Source organism: Chenopodium quinoa, unplaced genomic scaffold, assembly GCF_001683475.1.
Source record: "Chenopodium quinoa cultivar QQ74 unplaced genomic scaffold, ASM168347v1, whole genome shotgun sequence".
Lineage (NCBI taxonomy): Eukaryota > Viridiplantae > Streptophyta > Magnoliopsida > Caryophyllales > Amaranthaceae > Chenopodium > Chenopodium quinoa.
In genome coordinates this window covers 6,102,538-6,127,131 of record NW_018742951.1, presented here as the reverse complement: position 1 = coordinate 6,127,131, position 24,594 = coordinate 6,102,538, and the positions used below count along the sequence as shown (strand labels likewise).

General features: G+C 35.0%; 1 protein-coding gene across 3 annotated transcripts; it reads left to right on the top strand.

Annotated features, from left to right (window-relative positions):
• Positions 1 to 4,443: 4,443 nt before the first annotated feature.
• Positions 4,444 to 23,418, top strand: LOC110728572 (prefoldin subunit 6-like). 3 transcript variants are annotated; one of them, XM_021908213.1, is made up of 6 exons: positions 4,444 to 5,059; positions 5,147 to 5,217; positions 5,330 to 5,454; positions 7,511 to 7,571; positions 22,106 to 22,173; positions 23,145 to 23,418. In XM_021908213.1, the coding sequence occupies exons 1-5, from the start codon at positions 4,981 to 4,983 to the stop codon at positions 22,160 to 22,162; spliced, it is 393 nt and encodes a 130-aa protein (XP_021763905.1). In that variant the 5' UTR covers positions 4,444 to 4,980; the 3' UTR covers positions 22,163 to 22,173; positions 23,145 to 23,418. The 3 variants fall into 3 exon arrangements, with proteins under 3 accessions (XP_021763905.1, XP_021763904.1, XP_021763903.1); XM_021908212.1 differs by having other exon boundaries at positions 22,106 to 22,192; XM_021908211.1 differs by lacking the exon at positions 23,145 to 23,418 and having other exon boundaries at positions 4,446 to 5,059; positions 22,106 to 22,532.
• The last annotated feature ends 1,176 nt before the right edge of the window (positions 23,419 to 24,594 follow it).

Genomic DNA, 24,594 nt, shown 5'->3' with positions numbered 1-24,594 from the left:
CGTTCTACCTTCTAGGAAGCCCAATGATACTAATTTGTTATTTGGTTGATAATTGTCCTCTGTGTTTGATTTATCTAAATATATACTTTGTTTTATTTCTTATCCTATACCTTAGGACCATTACGAAGGAGAGAACGAGGACAAAATCAGCAAATTGCCAGAAGATATTATGTTGACACTCCTATCTCAACTAGAGATGAAAGAGCTAGCCAGAACCAGTGTTCTTTCAAAAGGATGGAGGCACCTGTGGACCAAAATGGCTGATCTTGACTTTGATCAATCAATAATACTCCCAGAATGTGGAGATCAGCAGCACCCATGCTGTTCATGCCGTCCAACACCAACCGAAGTAATTAAGTATCTTAATTGGGTTCATCAAGTGGTAAGGCTGTACAGTGGCCAGTCTATCAATAAGTTCAGGGTTCGATTTCACTATCATGTATGTACTGCACCTCATATCAAGAGATGGGTTTGATTTGCTTTTTCGAAAAGAGTTAAGAACTTGGAGTTGGTCTTGCCGCCTTTGTCTTGTTACTTATACACTCTAGGTTTTGACACCATAAAACCCTCAATGCTTGATAGTGGCATCATCTTTCTCACATCTTTGCATTTGAGTGATGTTCAAGTTAGTGGAGAGTTTCTTGAATTTCTTTTGTCAGTGTCCCCCCTTTTAGAGCAGCTCTATGTGAAGAATTCGATGATTCTTGTGAGATTGAAGGTCGCATTCTTCAAGCTGAAGCAACTAACAATAGATCGTTGTGCCCGGCTAGAAGAACTTGAAATTGATGCTGTGAATCTGAGCTATTTGTACTATGCTGGGTTTGGAAATATTGAGTTCAAGAGTGTCCCGGCACTTGTTGAAGCAAAGTTATTTGGGGATTGCTGTACTCCCTCAATTCTAATATGTCAGAAAATTGCTTCCTTTGCTATGCAGCTCTCAAGACTTTCCCTTGTCCTCGTCCTTGAGAGCTGTGATGAGGTTAGTGCACAACGGAGTAATGAGTTGTTTTATTCTCTGAATTTCTGAATCTAATTCAAACCTGAGCTCTTACCCCTTGATTTCTTTGCTTGAAGCTTCCGGGTGAAATTATTGATGTCAATATTCCTGCCATGTTTGTAACCTAAGATGCCTAGAGTTGACATGTTTGTGGTATAAGATGTTCGACTTTCCTAGTATTACAAGGTTATTAGGGGCATGCCCACTGCTACGTGAATTCAAGATGGAGGTAAAAATTTAGGTTCAGATTCAATTTCCTGTTGTGCTGTTCCATTTTTAACTAATATTTGTGCTTTTCTTTCTTTATCAAAAATGTTTGCAGAAAACAAATCAAGTGTAATAAACTAATAATGACTCTGGTGAACTGCAGGTTGATTGGGGTGGGTATATATTACTACAAGAGGAGGCTAGAGTGTTGCAGGGATTGGAGTCATTGCCGTGCATCATAAAATACAAGGCACTTCCAAGGCTGAAGGTGCTTGAATATGTTGGATATGATGGAAGTGACGACGATGTAGATTTATTACTATACCTTCTGGATATGGCTACCCAGCTTGATACCTTTATTTGTCGCCCTGTGACCTGCCCAATGGTGATTAAAGAGGATTTAGCTCAAGTTTTAATTAGTCGAGCGCATAAGCTTAAACAATATGTTGCACCCAGTGGCGGAGCCAGGATTTGTAATCCGGGGGGACAATTTTTAGATGTTTAATAATCGACAATAATTATAAGAAAAAAGAAATTGATTACATAAATTGTTTAATATATATTTGAAATCGCTTATGAGATATGACAATTATTCTTATATGGTGAAAGAGGAGTTGTTAAAAAATTAATTGCATATTAAGAAATTTATTAACCAAATTTTTTTTTTTTATGCTGGTAAACCCCAATTTTAAGGTATGTAATCCTTAATAATCGATAAATATGATTTATCAAATGATAAGCATTTACACAAATTGATAGTAGATGTAAAGGGATTTGGGTTACATTTTAAAAAAAAAAAAATAATAAATAAATAAACTTTCTTTGACTAAAAATAAAATTGGAAACTTAGTTCCAAACAAGCTATAAAAAAATAGAATTTAGGCACACATAATTAGAGAGATAAAAAAATACGGAGACATGTGTTCATTACAAATAGTTTAATAACACATTAGTAATCACTATCAACAAGGCGATACTTGATTAAACAGTTAAATGAGAGTAATTAGAGGTTTGAAGACTTATAATACTTTGTATATATAAATTACATACTATATAATGAAATTTAAAAACCAGTAAAAAAAAAATGGCAAAATCCAAAAACAAGAAAAAGAAGTTAAATAGGAGCACTTTGTATAAACTATAAAATGAAATAAAAATAAAGTCCAAAAATAGCAAAAAGAAACAAAAAAAATGATCGGGTAAAGAATCGAACCTAGGATCAAAGAGAAATACAAGCTTTACTCAAGCCCATCAACCACCAGACCAAATGTTGTCTTTGTTATATAAGGTATACATGTAAGGTATTTATTCTTATTTACAGCATTTATTTAAGCTAACATAAATTAAATTTTTTTTTGGAAAAATGGGGGGACAACCGTCCCCCCTTGTTCCTACATGGCTCCGCCCCTGGTTGCACCTCAAGTTAGGTATGTTACGTAGATAATGTGAGTCCAGTATTAATTGTATCATAAATTGATTTACTCAGAATTATTGACTATTTGTCAGTATTTTGCATTGACATACGTGCTTAGAACAAAAATTTCATTTAACAATAGGGCCAATTGACCAAATTGGTAAGAGAAAAAAAACCCATCACGACAATTTGGTAAAATAAAATCACTCCGGCAACATTTTGTAAAAAAATTAACATTATGCGACAATTTAGTAAAAAAAATAAACTCAAGCGACATTTAGACCAAAAAATCTGTTTTTTTATTCGGCAAACTCTTTAAAAGTCCTAATTAAATTGTTTTGTGTTTTTTTTAAAAAAAAATTTCATTTAAAATTTAAATTATTATGTCATCTCCTTTTTATTTTGTTAAATTTTGAATTACATAAATTTATTTTCAACATTTTTTAAAAAAAAAATTGTTAATAACGGGTTGGAAAATTAAGTGAAAATTAGTATTTAAACCTTTTTGTTCTTCAAATTTTTATTACCTTATAAAGGGTTGGAAATTTAGGTGGAAAAATATTTTTTTTAAAAAAACGTTACCACGAAAACGATAACAATCGCAAGTAGTTGGTTGGAAAATTTGTATTTTTGGGCTTAATTGTCAGTTGAGATTTTTTATTTATTTATTTTTTTAAATACCAAATTGTCGCTTGAGGTTAGGTTTTTTTTACCAATTTGTCGCGTAGGGTTTTTTTTTTACCAATTTGGTCAACTGGCCAAAAAAATAGAGAGAGTAATAGTTAAAAAATACAACCACATCTAATAAGTGTAACACTTTAAAATAGGAGAGAGAATAATTTTTAATATTAAAAAATAAAAATAAAAATTAAAAAAAAGCTGAGTATATAGGGTAGTTTTTTTGTTCACTTTCTAAAGTCATTACTTTCCCCTTCAACAACCAAACATTGTTTATGGGGGGGCGCCCATGTTTATCTTCATGATAATTCAATGTCGTTGCTCTAATGGCAATGTTGTAAATATTATGTCGCGGTTTTTGTGTTGATAAAATGTTTTTCCTCAAAATCTGTGGGCTAGCCCTTAACGTTGGGTGAACTTGACGAAGTAACAGTAGTATGTTAACTTCATCTTCCTCATCTCCTCCACCCAAATTCATCTTCTTCATCTCCTCCACCCGACTTCATTTCTTCATCTCCTCCACCATCTTCTTCTTCCTCCCTAGTGGTGCTAATCGAGCAAGTCGATCACGAGCTTTCCTACTAATCTATATCTATATCTATATCTATATCTATATCTATATCTATATTAAAAGGCATTCCTAAGAACGTCTATGTGCCACACAGATTCATCTTCATTACGCACATCACCTACTCAACATCTCACACCCAACCTCTTATAAGAAGTTGATTATTTAACCATCTAAACCAATCATCAACCTTGTTATAAACATGAAAAATAAATGTATATAATTGCAAATCTCTAATTTTTTTTTTTTTTTTTTTTTAAAAAAAGAGACCATAAATATCAAATACATATAATCACAAGGAATAATTAAAGTAGCAACCCGATGCAACGCCCGGGCTACACACTAGTTTAAATTTATTAAGTGTTAAGATAAATTTATGTTTTGAAGATAGAATAGAATAGATTTATTGAATTTCTTGTACACTTAACGAGTTTTGAGTTGATTCGAGCGAGCATGAGCCAACTCGAGTCGATTTTTGATCGAGGCGAGTCCGAGTTGCTCAGCTCAGTTAGCACCCCTATCCCCCCCTCAATCCACACCACCATTATGAAAATTAAGCAAGTGATTCCACCGACACCACTATCTCAGTGAAGCAGCTGGAGCTTTCCTCCACCTTCATCTTCTTCATCCTCGATTACCCACCTTCACCACTATTTACGGCAGCTTCACCGTCAATTAAAACGCAAACCCTAAAAAAAAGGAGTAATTAAGGGCAAGGTTGATCCCAAAGAGTAGGGTGACGTATTCCTCCATTGAATCTTCCCTTGAGCTTGAATTTCTCCATTGAAGCTTCTAAAATTTCCAATAAAGCTCTTGAATTCGAGTTCAAAAAAAAAAAAGAGCTTAACGGTGTTAACTTTTGTTACATCTAAAAATACGAATTTACCCGTACTTAATGCATGAATGAACAATTAAAACCTTAGATAAACGGTTCAAGCTTATGAAAATAATATTGTATTTTCTTCGATTTAATCCGAACGATCCATTTGCCAAACCTTAAACCCAAGTCCACTTCATTTCCTTCCCCTTTCATCTTCCCCCTCCCCCCGTCCCCCGGTGCAAAATTCCTTACTCCGCAGTTCAAAAGGTTGATTGGAGCAATCACTTCCAAAGACAATGGCTTCTTCAGCAGCGACCAGAGACTTGCAGCGCGACCTAGAATCCAAAGCCAACGATCTTCGCAAACTCCAAAAAGGCAAACTCCTACTCTCTAATTTTCTCGAATATTCATCTAATTTAATCTTAGTTTTCTCCTTAATTGTATTATTTTCTGGAAAATCAGATATTGCAAAGAATCATGAAATCCGAAAGAAATACACCGTTCAGCTTGGCGAAAATGAGCTCGTTCTCAAGGTTTTTCTCTCTATATACTAATGTTTTTTATACTTTTTTTATATGATTTTTGTTGTGAATTTGGGTTTTATGTATTAATTGGTGTATAAATTTGTTGATGAATTTGGTATAGGAGTTGGATTTGTTGAGTGAAGATGCGAATGTGTACAAATTGATAGGTCCAGTTTTAGTTAAGCAGGATTTGGCGGAGGCAAATGCTAATGTGCGCAAGAGGATTGAGTATATTTCTGCTGAATTGTATGTGCTCTTTTCTTTTATCACTGAAATTTTACGTTGTTTACGGCTTTTTGTTCTATAATTAATGAGTTGATGTATGATATAATTGAATAAAGAATGCTGTATTGCTACTTGCTAGTCGAGCTGTGCTTACAGCATTCTTAATGTATTTTTTGGCCAAATTCTTTAATTTAATTAGCATAGTAGCCATATAATTATTATAATGGTTTGGGTATTTAATTTCGAACTAATCTTGAAATGATTTGGTTTTTGGTTATGCCTTAGTTTTACTCTATGTTACATGGACTCTTCATTTCACCTCAAGTACCCAGGTCATTCCCTTGACACTCGGACATGGTTATGACACTTGGACACTTCACTTTTAGTTAGAAATCATGGATTTTTTTTTTTTTTTTCACAAAATAGTCGAGTCGGACGCTTGGACACATATCCATGTCGGACATAGGTATCCGAGTCCATGTAACATAGGTTTTACTATCTTAAAAGATATGACCTAGCTCTATGATATTATGGGACGTAATGCGTTTTCAATAAGGCATTAAATATAGGGGAATTTCTGTAATCATCTTTTAGACGTTGTGAGTTGTGACTTTAAAAAATAAAAAACAAATGGTTACTCCATATACCTTCTATTAAATATAGCGGAAGAATGTGCTATAGTTGTCATGTTCTATTTTGTGCCAGGTCGTGTAGTTTAGTTTTCCTAAATACAAGTCTGTGGTCTGTAAGCATTTTTAACAATTACAGTTTGTAGGTCTATTTGTAGTCGAACATGTGTTTATCCTAGTGTTCAAAGACAGTATAGTAATTATGTAGCATGTTTGCAATTATTTAATTGGGTAATATGAAATAACATTACACGTGTGTTAACATCATAACCATTAATCTAGCTATGCAGGGAGTTGTAGTTGTCTTTATTCTATAAAATTCAACAAATTTCAGGAATGCCTTTGCATGACATTTAACAGAAGTCTTGTTAATTTTTATCTTTAAAGGAAACTATTTGTTATTCATAAACATCCCAGTAAGTGTTTGATTGAAGAATTTTATTTCAAAACGAAGATTGAGGATTCGTTTCTCTTAGTAGTTATCATTATGTTTTGCAAGAATAACCATGGCCAGTGATTGAGGAATCTGTAGACTATAATTTTTTAGATAACAAAGGATATGCAAGTGTCATTTGTGGCAAATTTAAAAGCACCACAGACATGAGGGTGAGGGGGAATGAAAGTGTATAAAAAGGCACGCCCAAGGCGTGTCTAGGTGCTAGGCAATTAGGGTAGAGCGCCATTTTAGCTCTAAGCAAGGTGCATTCAAAGAGGCGCACGAGGCGCACATAGGCAAATTTCTTAATTGTTTTGTATTGTGCGCCTCACTTTAAAGAGGCGCACCAAGGCGCAGCAGGACTTTTATCGCCTCATTGTGCCTTGAGCCTTTTTATACATTGATATGCGGATGCCTTCTATTACTTTCATGCTATGTTACTTGGACTCGGGTACCCATGTCCGACACGGGTACGTGTCCAAGCGTCCGACTCGGCTATTTTGTGAAAAAATTCCATGATCTTGAACTAAAAATGAAGTGTCCGGGTGTCATACCCATGTCCGAATGTCGAGGGTCCAACACGGGTACGTGAGGTGAAATGAAGAGTCCGAGTAACATAGTTTCATGTGCAAACCATGCATGTAAATATGTTCCCCCATCACCCCCTTTTATCCGATTTGCATTTGCCACATTTGATTTTATTTCTAATTTTACTTGAATATTCTTCAGCATTTAGAAAGTGTATGTCTATGGAATATGGATTCTATTCTTTCAAAGCAAACCGAAGATTTACTGTTCAAAAAGACAGATAAACAGAAGACTGATATAAATTAACAAAGTGGATAAACTTAACCAATGCACATGCTCAAAATATGTTGATACACCCCTTATGCTATACTGTTTAACCCATTATTGCTGTAGTCTGAGAAAGGTAGGAGAAAATTTTCCTATCGAATACTATATATCTGTACTCTCTTATGTGGTGTCTTATCCATTTTCATTTTTATTTCAGGAAACGTCTTGATGCTACCTTACAAGATATGGAAGACAAGCAAAATAGCAAGAAGGAGGGGGTATGTACTTTAATCAGTCGATTTTCTCTTTTTAATACATTCAAAAGTCTTATATCTTGGTCATTGTAGTGCCTTTTTACAGCTGGCTTGCAATCACCATAATCTTAAGGCTTTATTCAAAACTCCGAGTTAACATTTTGGAGGCTTAGAGTCTTAGATGTACTAGAAGCTTTAGCTTCCTATCCATTGATGATTTGGAACATACTCAATGTCTCAGTAAAATTATTGAGTATACATCATGGATGTACCCTGGAAGGATATAATGAAACTGGTTGTAATTGGGTGAGTTGAAAACAGTTATAATGCTAGAAGCTTAAAGGATGGGCGATGGGCTGTCGTCCTCTCTTTGCTTGAAACAAGTTGAGGAGAAACTTTTTGAGAATCATTCATAAGGGCTAGTTTCTATCTGAGGGTACTTTTTAACCCGTTACTTGTAGCTATTTTGGAGTATTTGCAAGTTCTTGTATATTAATGACTATATATGGAGGAACTATGGAAACTACCAGGGGATCTAATGAAATATATCATGTTCTATTTTAATTAGGAAATGTGTAATGTATAGAGCATAAGGGAAGGGCATATTAGAAATTGTCTCTGCAGGTAGCTTGAGTAACAAGAAGAGGGGAATTAGCCTATAAATTAAGGGGTTTAGGGAAAAACGAAAGTATGATGTATATTGATGAGAAGTTTTATATTGTTAGCTTTTTCTTAGTGAATGTGTCTGGCCACTTGAGCTGGTATTGTGTGCTCTATTTAGTAATTACATTGTATACAAACTATTATCATTCCTTTTCCAAATCTCTTCTTCCTTATTTCTATTATTTCAGTTTATGATTCCCTAACAAGGTGAACGGAAAGTCTTAAGGTTTTATAGTCATGTCATCACTCATCATTATTGTCATTATGCATGATAGTATTTGAATGTCAATCGTGGCTGAAAGGCTTAAAAAAATCAGAATCTTGTGTGGACTCCACTGTATCTTTGTCATAAAGTATTGATTTAGGAGTTGGTGGATTTTCTTTTGGCATAGTTGGGACCTTGGGTCTGAGACTTAATTTGTTGCTTCGGTAAGTGTATCATAAGCATGAATTAACGTGGTATGTATGTGGCTCATGTGAATATGATGAGAGATTTTTTTCTCTGGAAGGATGTTTGCATGGTCCTCTTTGGAATTAGTCCTCTTTGGCTAGATACTGCATATGCACAAATATATACTGGTGGAACATTTCAATGACGACTTGGGTTCCGACCCCTCTAATTTCTTTTCCCAGTATACAGTGTATAATATTTAGTTATTTACCCATTAAAAGCATGAGAAGAAAGTTAGCAATTTGGTGTAGTGGTTTTTTCAGGTTGAAAAAGTGGGCATTATGGTAAAACTAACTTTAGTATAATTAATAGTCAAAGTGTTCAATTGTTGGCCCCTCTTCTCTGAGCTATATTTATGTCATTTCTTCTATTCTTAATTGGTTTTTTTTTTTGGAGCAGAAGGTTACAAATTTACAATTCAATTTATTTATTTTACTTTCTTTTGAGTTGGAAACAATAAAATATGTCGTCCTAATGGTTTTACTTATGAATAAACATTCATGATATTTATTATGTAGAGACTGAAGTTTACATTTTCAAGACCATTGTTCTGAGAGCGACTAAGGATTCTAGGGTAAGGATTTCACATTGACAAGGCTAGTATCTAACGTAGACTGGAGCTATTCCATTTTCAAGACCTTTGTTTAGAGAGGGATTTATGATTAGGATAGAATTTCATATTGATGAAGCTATAATCTAATGCCCAAGATTTAGCTAAAATCCATTTTTTATTGGCATATACGAGTCTTAGTAGAAGACAATATTTTACACCGAGTGTGGGTAGATGACAAGATCTTAACTATGAGCTGGTGAATGGTGCTGGGTGAAAAAGTAAGGAACGGGTTTGTCCTCATATGACTTTAGCAAAGCATATGATATGGTGGTTGATGGTATTAGTCAAAGGATGAGTAAGATGAGTGCTGGCATTTATTCAGAGACACTTGGGTTTGTGTCTAGCTTTAGTCTAAGACATCAGAATAGTGCAATTCATAGGATTGTAGGATATGAGATATCTATCTGTTTGGGGTTTGTAACAGTTTTATGCATTCATACTACCTTTCTAATCTACTTTAGTGTTTGATATCCTTACTAAGACATTTGCTAAAAAAGTTCAAAGGGGTATGGCAGGGAGTGTTTTAAATAATTTCAGTTCTCTCGGGTTCAACTCTTTGTAAAATGTCCTCAATGTCCTCACCATTCTACTTCTCCTAAATTTAGCTTTTCTTACATGCCATGATTTAGATGTCGTAATGCCACTTCTCTGGTTAGATTGGCATCCTATCTAAGAGTTGTACTGGAAGTGGTGATGATTGATTAGGGAAATGTCAAAGTAGTTGTTTATGCGTAAATCTGTTTCATCACCATTTTTTTTTGTGTGGACATATTTCTAAAAAACTTATAATCAACTTTTTCTCTCTTAATTTTCCTCTTTTATACTTTTATCATTATATAGGATATTTTTTGTTATAGCAAAGGGGTGAAAAATATCATGGACTTCCAAATATATATATTTGGTTGGGGTAGAGAGGGGTCTTGGAAGACTTATGATCTCTGTTACATGGACTCGCCAATAATCATCACATACCTGTGTCGACACGACACGATACCGACACGGGTATGAAATCCGGCTCCGACATGGCAGAATGCACTCGGACACTCCTAGTTGTATAAACCCTAGATTTATAAATTGGCTCATCTATTTATGAGGGCTTTTTGTCGCACATGTGAGGCGACTACCATAGCCATATGCTCATCCTTGCCAGGGACTCCAACTTGGGAGGTGATCGGAGAGAAACCAGAAAAAAGAAGAAAAAGAAAAGAAATAATGAAACGGATGTAAAAGGAAAGTGTTGCAATTATTACGAAACGGAGGGAGTACTAATTTTTGGTTCATTATATGATATATCTTATATGATATTGAAAAACAAAAAATCAAAAAACAGAAAACCACAGTGATGCCAAATGAACCCAAATCCTTTAGGCTCAAGTGATCTTCTCAGGGGCCAAATTGGAATCTGCCATGGTTTTGGGCTCTGTAGTTTTCACAACCCTTGACTTCATGAGCTATTGATCTGGATATCTATGGTATTTAGGGTATATCAATGTTTAATATACACTTATCAAATAAATGTGAGCAAGAGCTATAAGGGACATAGGATTTTATTTAAGTAGTACAGATTTTAGGGAAGTTGCATGGTTTTTCTTATTCCTCGAGAATAGGACTGTCATGTGTCTAAAAAGATCGTGTTTTATTGCAATTAGGAAACCTAGTAGGATTAATATACCCACATAAAAGGGCCTTAGGATGTTATTTTATGTGTGTGATTGTGATTAATAAAATTTTAAGTTTTGTGATAAAACTTATGAGAGTAGGTGAGATGCTTATTCGCTTAACCTAGCGATTTGTAGTTTGGTTTATTGCTTGAACGTGCGTTCAAATCCCTTTGTTTAGGTCAATTCGATTCAATATTAGTGCCGTAGATTTTGTGAAGTCCGTTTGACGTAGAATCACATCAGCTATGTTGGGTTCTGTTTTGCAACCTCCATTGTTGTCTTGGTTCAGCATTGCGGTACTCAATGAGTCAGCCTTCACAAAATGTTTTCGTACTACAGATTTCTGTAGACATTTGATGGGATTGGAAGGCTCTATTGGATTATGAGCAATGTTATTAGAATCGGGATTCTATAGGTTTTGCAAAATTATGAAATTATACTCAACTGTTTCACTTATTTACTTATTTTTTTTTATGTATATCATGATATAAAAGTCATTTTTTTGACATTTAACCCAATTAAATAGACAATATTGTCAAACTTACCAATCTAGAACTAAAGTTTTCATTGATAATATAATGATGTTCAAAAGAACACAAATTACACTCCATTCTTGCAATTTAAATTGTATTAGTAAATTAATAATCATCAAAACCAAAACTACCATTATCATTATCGACATGAGAACTACCATGCTCCCAACTTGGGCCTGATCTACTACCAAAAGCATTATTTTCTCTTTTTTGTGTACTAGAACCATAGCATGACATATCTACTAATGAAGAGAATATCAAATAATTAAACTTAAATACTACATAATCAAAATTAGCCTTAGGCATCTAAAAATTAGCTCGTGAAATTAAAATTAAACTAATTACACTCACTAAATCATGAAATTAAATAGTAAATCATGAAATTAAATAAAAAAAAAATAGGAACATTAGGCGACTAAAAATTCCCAGTTAAAAAAAAATCAATTATCAACCCAATAAAATTAAAATCGATGTCTCAAATTCTTAATTTTAATAGTTAGCCCAAGTTAAAATAGTCGATCATCAACCCAGTAAAATTGTAAATTCTTGTCTCAAAATTCTACAAATGCTGAATATAAGAAAAAAAAAACACAAACAAACAAACGTGAGACAATTTCAGGGTATGCAATGCGTGCTTTTTACATAGAAAAATTTAAGCAAATTGTGATAGCAGCAACAAGAAGGGATGAATTTATTAGCTCATGAACTGGTGATGGGTTAACAATGAGAAGAGAGAGAAAAAAATCTGAAAGAGGAAAGAGGGAAAGAGGAAAGAGAATCATTAAAATTATTTAAAAAAAAAAAAAGGTTTTTATAATTATATAGACTATGTACGGTGAGAAGAGAGAAATTTAGTCAGCCTTTTATATGGGCTATGGCCCAATATTAAGTTGGAAAAATTGACAAGAATAATTCTAACTTTGCCTCATTCGTCCAAAATAATCCCAACTTTAGATTATTTTTTAATAATCCGACCTTTGATATGAATTCGCTTTAAATGGTCCCAAGTGATCGGTAACCTGTTGAGTAGATAATTTTTTTTATAAAAAAAGTTTAATTTACACGTTGGTCAAAAATAAGATTTAATTTTAATTTTATTTAAAAAAAATTGAACAATTTCACCGATTCTATGGCCGATTCTATGACCGGTTGGGATCATTTGAACCAAATCCATATCAAAGTTCGGATTATTAAAAAATAATCCAAAGTTGGGATTATTTTGAGCGAATTAGGAAAAGTTGGGATTATTCTTGTCAATTTTTCCTATTAAGTTAGACTCATTTGAGAGTTCAATTTATGGGCTTTAGTTAGAATCGCTAAAATCGTACAATTATCGCGATTCTACCGATTTTGAACAATTTCACCGATTCTATGGCCGATTCTTCTTGCCAGCGATTTAACTACCGATTCAAGTGGTTTGCAAGATTTGAATTTCAAATCGCGATTTTAATAACATTGGTTATGAGTCTGAAATACCCTTCAGTTTCAATTTGAGGACCCTTATCGTTCTCGTTCATTTTTCATATTGATGACGATATCAGTCTTAAGGGGATTTACTAGATTCTTTCCCTTATAAAATCTTGCTTTATTGTCCAAAAAACTATTCTTTGCTAAGTTGAATGTAAAACACCTCTTTCAGAACTTTCCAAATTGTATACTAATACCTTTGTTTTTTTTTTTTTTTTTTTTAGTTAACTCATATATTCATTTTGACACAATTCACACACCCCTTTAACTGTTTTTTTTTTTTTACTTATCTTTTTAAGTTTAACTATTTATGTAAATGCAAGGAAAACTAGTCATGTCCGGGGTTCATCTTGATAAACACTTTCAAAGTATAATTTTTCATAAATTTTACTAGTAGATAATTATAGATTATTAATGTTCAAAGATGTGCATTGACAAATGTGATAGTCACACCGATTTAACAAAAAGAAAATAAAAAATTATTAATTAATTTAATTTAATTTTTTTGATTTCTATCTTTGGGATCCTTATGATGTTTTGTAAATTCTTCTATAATTATATTGTTGTGTGATGTGACAAATGGGAGAAAGGGGGGTTGAAGGAGGGAGATTATTCGTTGAAGTGTTATATTTTGTTAGTGCTAAGTTGATCATTTACTTTCATTTGCATAATTAATTTTGTATAAATTTCATCAACGCTTTTGTCATCAATATCAAAATATTATGGGTCTAATTACCCACTATTTTGTTTTCCTTTAAAGCCGAATTATAATGGTTTGATTGTCCATACAATATTACAACATTTTTTTTTTTGTTAAATAGAGATTTTATTACCAAAAGGAAAAGGTTACAACTTACAAAAATAGCTAAGTTGAAACCAACACAAACACCACAAGACCCAGAAGGGCCAAACAAACAACCTATAACCACCACAAGACCCAACCAGGGCCAAACACCAACAAGCAACTAGAGGGCAAAAGGCCACCTTCTAGGAAGGGTTCCTTAAACCCTAAAGCTGCAAACCCAAACTGAACTAGAAACTGCTGCAGCCACCTTCTAGGAAGGATGCAACAGCAGGAACCAAAACAGCAACTAACAACAGTACACTAATTATACAATCAGATACTTTCTGCTAGCCTTAAGACATCTACAAGCTGTTCTAAAGATAATATCCCTAAACAGATCATCAACAGCTCCTTGTAAACAAGACTGAGTTCCTTTGAATCCAAATACTGTGAACTGTTTCTGTAAAAGCTATATGATATAGCTTACTTTTGGTGCTGGTCTTCCTGCAGTTCTTCTTTATCCACTCAATTTCATCATCAAATTTCTGCATAGGCTTAGAAATCTGTAAAACATTCAAGAATTTGCCCCAAATCTGCCTTTAGTAATCACAACATTCTCATTTTTCTTCAAACAGAAGAAGCACCTCGGATCACAGGAAATATGCCACTGCAACAGTCTGTTCCAAAGAGCTAACCACAAAATGAACATACTCTTGGGAGTTGCCAAGTTATTGCAGACAACTCTCTTCTAGGAAACCTTAGGGGGGGACTTTGAGGTCTAAGAGCAGTGTAAAGCTTCTTGATTTTCATTTTACTGCCATGAGTAATGCATCCCCAGCCACCCAAATCATTCAGAATATCCCTGCAAAGCACTTGTTAGGAATAGAAGCAGTCCAGCAGTTTAGATGTGCACCCATTTCACCCAAAGATTATCAGCTTTATGAGCAATGTCCCAGAGTAATTTTGTGACAACGGCTTTATTCCATTAAGGGAGAGAGAGCATATTCCAGCCACCACAAACCTTAGGCAGGCAAACAGAATTCCAGGCTACAAGAGATTTCTTAGAAAGAGAAGAAGAACCAGTCCAAAGAAAGCATCTGAATCTAGCTTCTATCTCTCTAAGAATTTTCTTAGGCAAAATGAAAATCTGAGCCTAATATGTCTGAATACCAAATAACACACTTTTAACTAGTGAAAGATGTTTGGCAGTGTAGCCATTAATCCTAGCTGCAACCTTCTCAACTAAAGGCTTACATTGAGCCCAAGATATTTAAATGGAATAGATCCTTGAGCAACACCAAGCATATCCCTGAGAGCAGCTTGCTCTCTGCAGGAACCCCACCAAAGTAGACCTCACTTTTATCCAAGTTTGCAGAGAGAGACCAGAAGCATTAGAAAACTTGGTGAAAGCCTGAAAAAGAAGCTTGACAGAGATAGCATCAGCTCTAGCAAACATCAAAAGGTCATTAGCAAACATCATATGAGTTAGACAAAGCTTTTCACATCTGGGATGAAAGTTGAAATCAGGATTAAGGCTAAGCTCATATAGGCATCTAGACAGATATTCCATGCCAATAGCAAGAACTCCATTTATGAGACATAGGGTCACCTTGCCTCAAACCTTTCTTAGCATCAAATGGTGGAGCAGGAACTCCATTTATGAGAATAGAGTAAGAAACTGAAGTGAGACAGCTCCAAATCCAATTAATAAAGATATGAGGGAAGCAGAACAAAAATCAGAAAACTCCATTCCACTGAGTCATAGGCTTTCTTTAAGATAACTTTAACCATGCATCTTGGAGTAATGAATTTGTGATTATGCCCTTTAATAAGCTCTGTGGCAAGAAGGATATAATCACCAATATGCTTTCTGAACATCATCAACAACTTCTCCAATGACGAAGCAAGTCTAGCAGTAATGATCTTAGAGATTAGCTTGTAGACAACAACACAACAAGCTATAGGTCTTAAATCCTTAACATAAGAAGCATTGGGGACCTTAGGCACGAGAGTAATAGCAGTGCAGTTCCACTGTTTGTGCAAGGTACCATTAGTGAATAAATCAATAACAGTAGCATAGATAAAATCTTTCACAATATGCCAGGCTCTCTTAAAAAAGAAAGAATTAAGTGTTATCAATTCCTCTAAGAGCATCATCAATTTCTGTATGAGAAACAGGTTGAATAAGAGACTGTTGAGTAGCCAAACTGAGGTGCTTACCCCTTCTCATAGTAACAAGATCAATAGCAGGAAGCTAAGGAGCCTTATTCCCTAAAAGAGACTTGTAGAAAGAGATAATTTCACCTGATACAACACTAGGATCCTTGAGCAACACCTGGTTAGAATCTAAATGGAATCAATTCTATTGAGAAGAAATAATGAGAATTTCGATCACCAAGCTTAATCCAATCAATTCTGGATTTCTGCTTGAAAATGCTCTCTTTAATGTCAGTGATAGCATTAGCTTCCTTAGTGTATAGCAATCAGATTTTGAATGTCATGGTCATTATGAGCTTGGTCAATCTTCTCTGCAATATTACCAAAGTGTCTAGTGTTCAAAGATTTAATGCCCGCCTTAATAGCTTTAAGCTTACACCAGATTCCACTATTAAGATTACCAGAATTCTAGGTTGGGAGACAGTCTCAAGAAAATCAGGATGATCAGCAATACAGTTCAAGAACCTTAAAGGTCTTCCCTTCCCAGCACGAGCAGGATAGATATCAAGCAACATAGGGCTATGATCTGAAAGAGAAGGGGCTAGGTATACAGTTTCAACATGACCATGAATGTCTAGCCAACTCTAATACTAAAGCAAGAGTCCTAGGACCAGAACGAGCTTTATTAAACCAAGAGTAAAAAGCACCCTTACTCTTTATTTCAACAAGCTCCAAATCCTCAACAAAGCTTTGAAAATACTTAGTCTCATAGTCAGAAACAGGATTACCATGAATTCTATCTTGAGAGCTAAGAATGGAGTTAAAATCACCAACACACAACCAAGGAATCTATTGCATAGAAATTTTTTTAATTCCTTCCCACATAGGTAATCTGTCATGGATGGAATGAAGCCCATAGATGATAGTGAGTTGAATCTGAGAAGAAAGATCCTTATTACACACTATACAGTGAATAAACTGCTCATGAACTTGCAGAACATTGAGAGTAACTTTATCAGCATTCCAACCAACCCAGATCCTCCCTTTAGAAGAGCAACCATAGTTACAAATCCAAGACCAGGAAGGGCCAAATTTCCTCTGATTACTAGCACTCTTATGCTCCTTAACTTTAGTTTCAAGAATACCAAGAACATCAACTGAATGAGAATAAAGCAGCTTCTTTACAGAAGTTACCTTGCCAGGGGGACATTCCAGTAAAGGACAATCATGGCACCAGAGGGGGATACCCTCACCCCCAATAGGATTGATAATAAAACCACCAGCACTATCAGCCTCATCAGCAATAAGAGCCATATAAGCATTGGATGTAGTGGCTGGCTGGGTATCTCTTGTGCTCTGACTCTTAGTCTTTCTTCCTACTATTCTCCATCCATCATCTGAGTTGTTTTGAACAGTAGTAATAGCAGGTGTAACAATTGCTTGCCCATGGACAGTTTTGTCAGGAATAGAGACAGGAGCCTGGTTGGGCTTAGGAACCCAAACCTGATGCTGTTTTGCAGGGACTGCAGGAACAGTGGTTGCTTAGCCTGATTCTGCTTAGAACTAGCAGTATTAGGTTTGACAGCACTACAATCATGCCCAACCTTATTGCATTTAGCACAAAAGGTGGGGTCCACACCACCTTAAGCTCCAATAGTTCACTTTTCAACAAAAAATGACTTAGGAAGAGCCTTAGTGACATCTAGCTCAATGAGAACCCGGGTAAATGAGACCCTAAGTTGTCTTGAAGTACACTCGTCTGCACAAATAGGAACCCCAAGCAAGCTCCCTATTCTACTTAAAATCTAAGGCCCCCAACAGTTTAAAGGTAAGTTAGGGAATTTGACCCAGAGTGGAACAATTCTTAAGATTTCAGCATGAAAATCAAACTTAGAACTCCAGGGTTTAACAATTGCAGGTTTACCATAGAACATATGGGGTCCAGAACAAAGTATTGCATTTTTATCATCAATCGAATGTAGATTAATAATAAAATACCCATAATCATGCCAAAATATATCAGGTTTTTGCACATTGCTCCATTGTTGAGATATAAAGCGATGGATAGCAGTAATTGTAGGGTAAAACCCAACAACATAGAAAACTAGAGCATTAAGCCATTTCTGATTACCTGCATTAAGCTCAGAGTCATGCAATTGAGCAATCTGCTTCCCATCTTGCACCTTCGGGGCTACATAGGACAGAGGAGCTCCTTTTGCATTCAATTTACCCTTGAATAATCCAGTCCAATCCTCACCATTTTTGCTTGTTGGAGCTTGCTTAGTTGCAGGAATAGGCTGAGGATCAAGAACCGCAGCTGCAGGCCAACATGCATCAACTCCAGCATCCAATGGAACAGTATCCTCAGGAACCCTAGGTACTGTTCGATTGAGATCTGAAGCTTCTGGACTAATAGTGTTTCTATAATACAATGCTATAGTCTTAGCATCACTTCTGGTAATAGGACCACAAGGGGGATGAACAAGTCCCGGCGCCGGAGTTACTAGTTCATCAGCTTCCCTAATTGGACTAGGGTTGAAGGAAGTACCCGAGTTATTTGTTGTGCTTGTTGAGGTGTAGGAGTGTTCTGTTTTTTAGTTTTAGCCATTGGAGATCGATTTTGATGAAGAAAAACCGATCAAAATCGAAGAACCATGGAGAAGAGAGAGAACAGAGAAATTCCAATAATATTACAGCACTAGTTTGTGTTTTATATCCACTTCAGTGTTTTTTTTTTGTCTATCTGACTGCGGGTTGTAAATATTTTAAACTATCATTTGTTTGGGTGACTTGTTCAATTTGGAGCTTTGTTGTATTTGGCTAGTGATGTCACTAAACTTGATTTTCTTATGCCACTTTTGATTTATTTTCCAATTTTAAATCCTCTCAAGTCTTCCACCATAAATCTAGCTTATAATTCATTGATAGCTTTTTTTTTTTTTTTTTTTTTTTTTTTTTTTTTTCTCCACATATTTTATATGCAAATGGCACATGGAGTGGTAAGACTTTCTGACTGACTCTTCATGAAAGTTCTGCAAGAGATAAGTCAGAGTTGCCTCCTTAAGTTTCCTCGTTATCATTGTTCTATCATGCATATCTGATGCATAGCGCAAGAACTGAAAGTTATTGGACGTTCAAGATCAGTGGCAACAGTTTCTTAATCTAGGAAATTTAGAATATCAGTAGTCCTTAATTACTATTATTAAATCAGGTTCCAAGTAGCTTACTACTTTATATATTTTAAGAAGGGATTATCGATTTAACACTGACATTCTCTATGTTATGGACCGTATATTCCGTAATACAGCTACATCATAAACAATGATATTGTTGAATTGGAAACTTTAGGCAACACTGGGCTAATAGTATTTGTATGCATATCTATTCTTTTTATTCATCTCTTTTAAGATGCCTTTAAAAGATATAGGCTTTTGACAAAATTAGCGGTAGCTTGTAGCTGGTGAGCAGCAGAGTAGCATGTGTCAACTAGTAGCGGGTAAAGGTTAGCTGTTAGAGTAGCAGTGTTTGGTAAAAGTAGTAGTTTGAATATTAAAATACAATAAAAGCCATATACTATAGCTGTTATAAAGTAACTATAAATTTTCAAATGCTAATTGCTACCTTTGAAATGCTAATATATTTAACGTTTGAGAAACGCTACCTTTACCATTAACCACTACTTAAACTGCTACCTTATTCTTATTGTTTCTAATAAGTAGTGTTTTGACCTAGTCAAAACGCTAACTGAAATGCTACCGCCAGATAGGACCTTAATAGAATGCTTTCTTGCTATTGGGTGGTTATTTTTTTTGGCCCTTTACCACAATTGCTGGTTATCATCTATCCTGGACATTATCCTTTACTCCATGACCCTGGCCACATGTTTTTCAATGCCCTTGAATCCTGGACTACTTCAGTGACCAAAAATACAGAATTGCTGGATGTGATGAGTCTAGGCCCTCTCTGTGCCTTTTCCATAGGTTAGGTTTTTTAATCAGTGGCTGCAATGATGCTGCAGGATAGATGATTTAAACTCTGAAGCATGCCCGCATATTCAATATCTGTAAAGGTTTCATCAATATGTGGTCTCCTTCCACAAATTGGTGGGGACCTTCTGCAGTCAGTTTTGAGTCTTTGCCTTTCATATTACAATAGCAGTAATCAAGGACTAATATTTTGGGAAAGATTCCAGCATCAATGAAGAACGGATAAAAGAGGGAATATGGGGGAGGCCAGGAGGGGGGATATTAGGATGACTGGTGGCAGTCAGGCAGTGAGACACTTTCATAGGTGTGTGTGTGCACCAGGAGGCTTAACCTAGTGGACATCAGTGCTGAAAGCTAAAGGGCTTGACCCTGTGAAGCATGACCATATAATGTTTATAAATGAAATCCATTAGCATTGTTTCAATCACATAGTTGGTGGGAATCTTCTGCAAACCTTTTAGATTAATCGTCCTCCATAATAATATAGCAGTAATCAAAGAACTTTGGGGTCTTTCTTTATGGGAAGATAGCTCAAACAATGAGTCATCACCTATTTAATTGTTTGTCAAAGGTGGATTTTGTTAATCTTATTATGATTCTGGGTAGAAAAAGAATCGTAATTCTTGTTTTGTTATTATTCTCAACTACTTTGGAATTTTCTTTCTCTTCTCTCTTCGATACAGATTGTTAGATGTAGGCACTAGACCCTCAAAAGATGCTTGTCTAGGATCTCTATCTCTCTCTCCTTTGTGTCTCACTCAGTCAGTCATTTTTTTATTCTAACTCAGGGAAGTTGGGCTTTGTTTTCCAGCTGGTATCTTTGCTATTCTTGAAGTACTTCACAATTCATTCCACCTTTTTTTTTTTTGCTCGTTTTATCACCTATTCAAGGCTTTAGTTTTGCTTTTGTGTTGTTGACGTCAAATTACAGTCTTCTTTGTTTGCTTAAGTTGGAACTTTCTTCGTTCTGTTGCATACATTGTAGGTAATAATGTGCTAGAAAGCTAGAAGTCTGCTTCTTAAAGAAGGCTTGGGTCCCTCAGTTTGATTGGTTATGTGTAATAATTTGCATGTAAAGGAAGGGAATGGAAGAGAAGGGAAGAGATTGGAAGGGAATAGGATTGGCATTTTTGCCCTTTGGTTGAGTTATTAGAAAATGAGAGGAATAGGTTGTTTGTTTTGCTTGTTATGTATGAATTAAAGACAGGAACTTTCCTAGCAATATTTTGGCCCACTTCCCATGTGCATACATTTGCATTAACCTGAAAATATATCCCATGTGCATAAATTATCATCATCCATAAATTAATATCACCAATTCCTTTCAATTGAAGAAGCTATCAATCTATTTATTCCGAAATGAATGTCTAATTCCGTAGGCTCTATTATCCAAATGCTTTAATGTTGTTACCTTTAACATGTATATAGGGACAAGAAATCATATATTTGATTTTGTTCCCGGCTTCCCACTGAATGCGATGACAATAGTGTATGGAGTCTGTAGTGCTCATTGGTTTAGGGGTATCTGAAGCGACTCTCTCCTTATGGTTTGGGAGAAAACCTTAGATATTTAATTTTGTGTATAAATTGGCACATAAGCTGATTCAAACAGCAAATGAACATAGTTTTACTTTGTAATGATCTAAAAAACAGTTCTGCTAGGTAAGAAGCCCTTAAGTTAATCATCTTGGCTGAAGGTGATTAGATCAGGGTCAGTCTTTCTTGCTTTGAGCTGTTAATGGCTGCTCGCACAGATCCTCAGATTTTGACCTTTCTGCCGGAAAGTATGAAAAAGTGCTTTTGCTTGCCATAAGCTGCTTGCGCCAGATCTCCTGCTACTAATATATTTTGCTACTTATCCTATCCGAGGGTTTGCAGCTAATATTGGACTTAATGACGGGCTAAATCTGCATTTGAGACTGGAAAGAGAGGAAAAAGTAAAGATTATGTTATTAAGATTGGGATCAATGATTAGGTGTGCTTGTTTTTTCTGTCATTTTTTTTTTCATGCAGCGTCTAGGATGCTTGTTAGTTAGCTCTGCAGTCAGTCCATTTTGCTACTAATTTATGCACTGATGTAATTCAAACATGAGTTTGGTGATTCTCTTGGCACTTGTAGCTCATCAACCTAATATCAGATATTGTACCAAGGTTACATTTAGGAAGCTATTAACCCTCTCCTGGGGTAAATCATTACTTACTAGCATCTCTGACGTTCTATCTGGTTATTCTATTACTTGTAGATAATGAAGGTTCAGCAAAAAATTCAAGCTCTTCAAGCTGGGAAGGCCAAGGCATAATCACTCAGCAGGTTGAAGTCTTTATTCAGAGTAAACTATTTCCTAGTTACTTTTTTTTATTTGTTTTGTTTTTTTAAAAATTATCTTTTTATAGATAACAGTTTACATATTAGATTGTTGCTATTCAAATTTTGGTATTTTTGGGAGGTCTATAAAAAGCCTGTGTGAAACTGTAATTCCTAAATAAAGCAATGCAGTATGTGCATCTTTTAATAGGAGTCAGCGTCTGTATACTAGGCTACTAGCACTAAACTTACTTCTTAGAGGCTTACAAGTTACAAATCAATTTCTTACAGTGAGAAAGTGCTGCATCCACAGCCAAAGGATGCATAAACACAATCATGCCATTTGATATTGCGTGTTGAACTTATTGTCTGTTTCGAAATGAGCATTTCATTTGAATTGCTGGATTTAGCCTATGTCATTTGTTTGTAAATCCAAAGAATTTGGTATTGGGATTTGAGCCAGTTCCCTAGAAATTCATACAAGGCCAAAAAAGAGAATTTGAAATCCAATAATTCTGATAGTTACTTGTATTTTCTCGTCTTTCATATCTTCTATCATCCTTTCCAGTATATTGTTATTCACCAGTCACCTCCAGCTTGCTCTATCTCCTCTCATATATATATCCACCATTAACAGTCATTGTTAAACCTTTCCTACTTCTCTGTCTCCAACATTGCAGCAACATTATCTACAGATTAATCATTCTGGTCATCTTCAACGACAAACACTTCCTACTTGACCCAGAATCAATTTGTATAGGTCTCAGTCATTGTTGCAAGTACAATCAACTCCCTCAGGTTTCATTGTTTGATTATAAATTTATTAATATTATAATTCTATATACTCCGTATGATTGTATGTTACATTTCACTCATTTCCCAAACATGGTGATTGTATCTGAATCTCTGGTACTCAAAATCCTACTCTTTCACAAAGATTATGATTGGAATTAAATGTTTAGGATTTCAATTTTCAGGAATTGAAATCAAATCTGGATTTCCAAACCCTACCACAAGCCATTCGGTTTCCATCTTCGCGAAGTACCGTGTGGTAGATGTTCTGCTTACATCTAATGTAACTTGTAAAATGATTGGTAGTTTGAATACTTGAATTTTGATACCTTTGGTTTCCATTCATGATAATCTATGCAGCCAATGTGAATCATATGGTCATCCTGTTATTGTATGTAAAGCATATTCTTCATGGGGTTACATCATCTGTCAGTTCATTTGACATCCATTTACATGCTCCTTCCTTATCTCTCCTTATCCCAAAACACATCAAGAATGTTATTGTAAAATGCTGGCACGCGATTTGGCCGTGCAGTACAATTATCATGGACAAGCACTTGCTCAGTTGCTTCACTTCCAGACTAGGTAGCATTTGAATGGCTATTGTGGTCCATTTATGTAATCACCCCTGAAATTTTGAATATCTGATAAGTCGTTTTGGCTTAAGAGATAAGCAATGACACTCCTTTTGTCCCTAAATACTTGCAATAGTTGAATTTAGTGAGTAGCAGGGTGTACAAGGAAACGAATAAACAAACGTGCAACTACGTTATTGGAAATTGTTTATGAAAAAGAAAATTTAAAAATTGCAAGGGTAGTTAGTGGGAGTTAGAAACAACAAATTAATGCTTTGTTGTAAGTCATGTGATTAATTAAGTTGTAAAGCCTAGTATTTAGAAATTTAGGAAATAGGCAAGTTGTGATTATTGTACGGATACATATTCTATTTGCAGTCACAAATTTTCATAGCACGCAAATTGAAGTATATTTGTCATTTTTTGTCAATTTTGACATCAAATTTGTCCCTTGTAGACTAAAATGACTCAAAATCTTAACTAGGAGGATTTCTCGTTAAGAAATCGGGCATGCAAAGTGAGATACTAATACTACCGGAAAGTAAGATTAATTGGTCAGTTAAGGGTTAAAAATACTGGATTTAACGTTGGTTATTCATTAAGGGTATATAGAGAATTTACCTATTTGAAGAGGTGGGGAGGCTGGGAGGGACATTGAGTGATTTACCTATTAAGTCTATGGTTAGCATTTTAATAAAAATTAACCCAATTAGGTCTCATTAAGGTTATAAATTGAAATTAGAAAATTTTGGAGGGTTAAAAACACTCCCAAATATAAATGAATTTTTCAAGTATTTGGTACTATCTGTTCACAGTAGAGTGTAACTCGGGTGATATTTGGGGTTTTTACTTTTTTTTTTTTTTTTTTTTTTTTTTTTTTTTTTGAAGGAAAGTATAGCATATATAATTAATAATTATCCAATCCCGATACTTTGGGGAAAGGAGTTCAAACGTACATATTTCGAGTTCACACTCGTATCCCACCTTGCCACAAGATGGACAATAATATTAGATGCTCTTTTAACATGAGAAAATAAGCAAACATCAAACCATTTTCTAT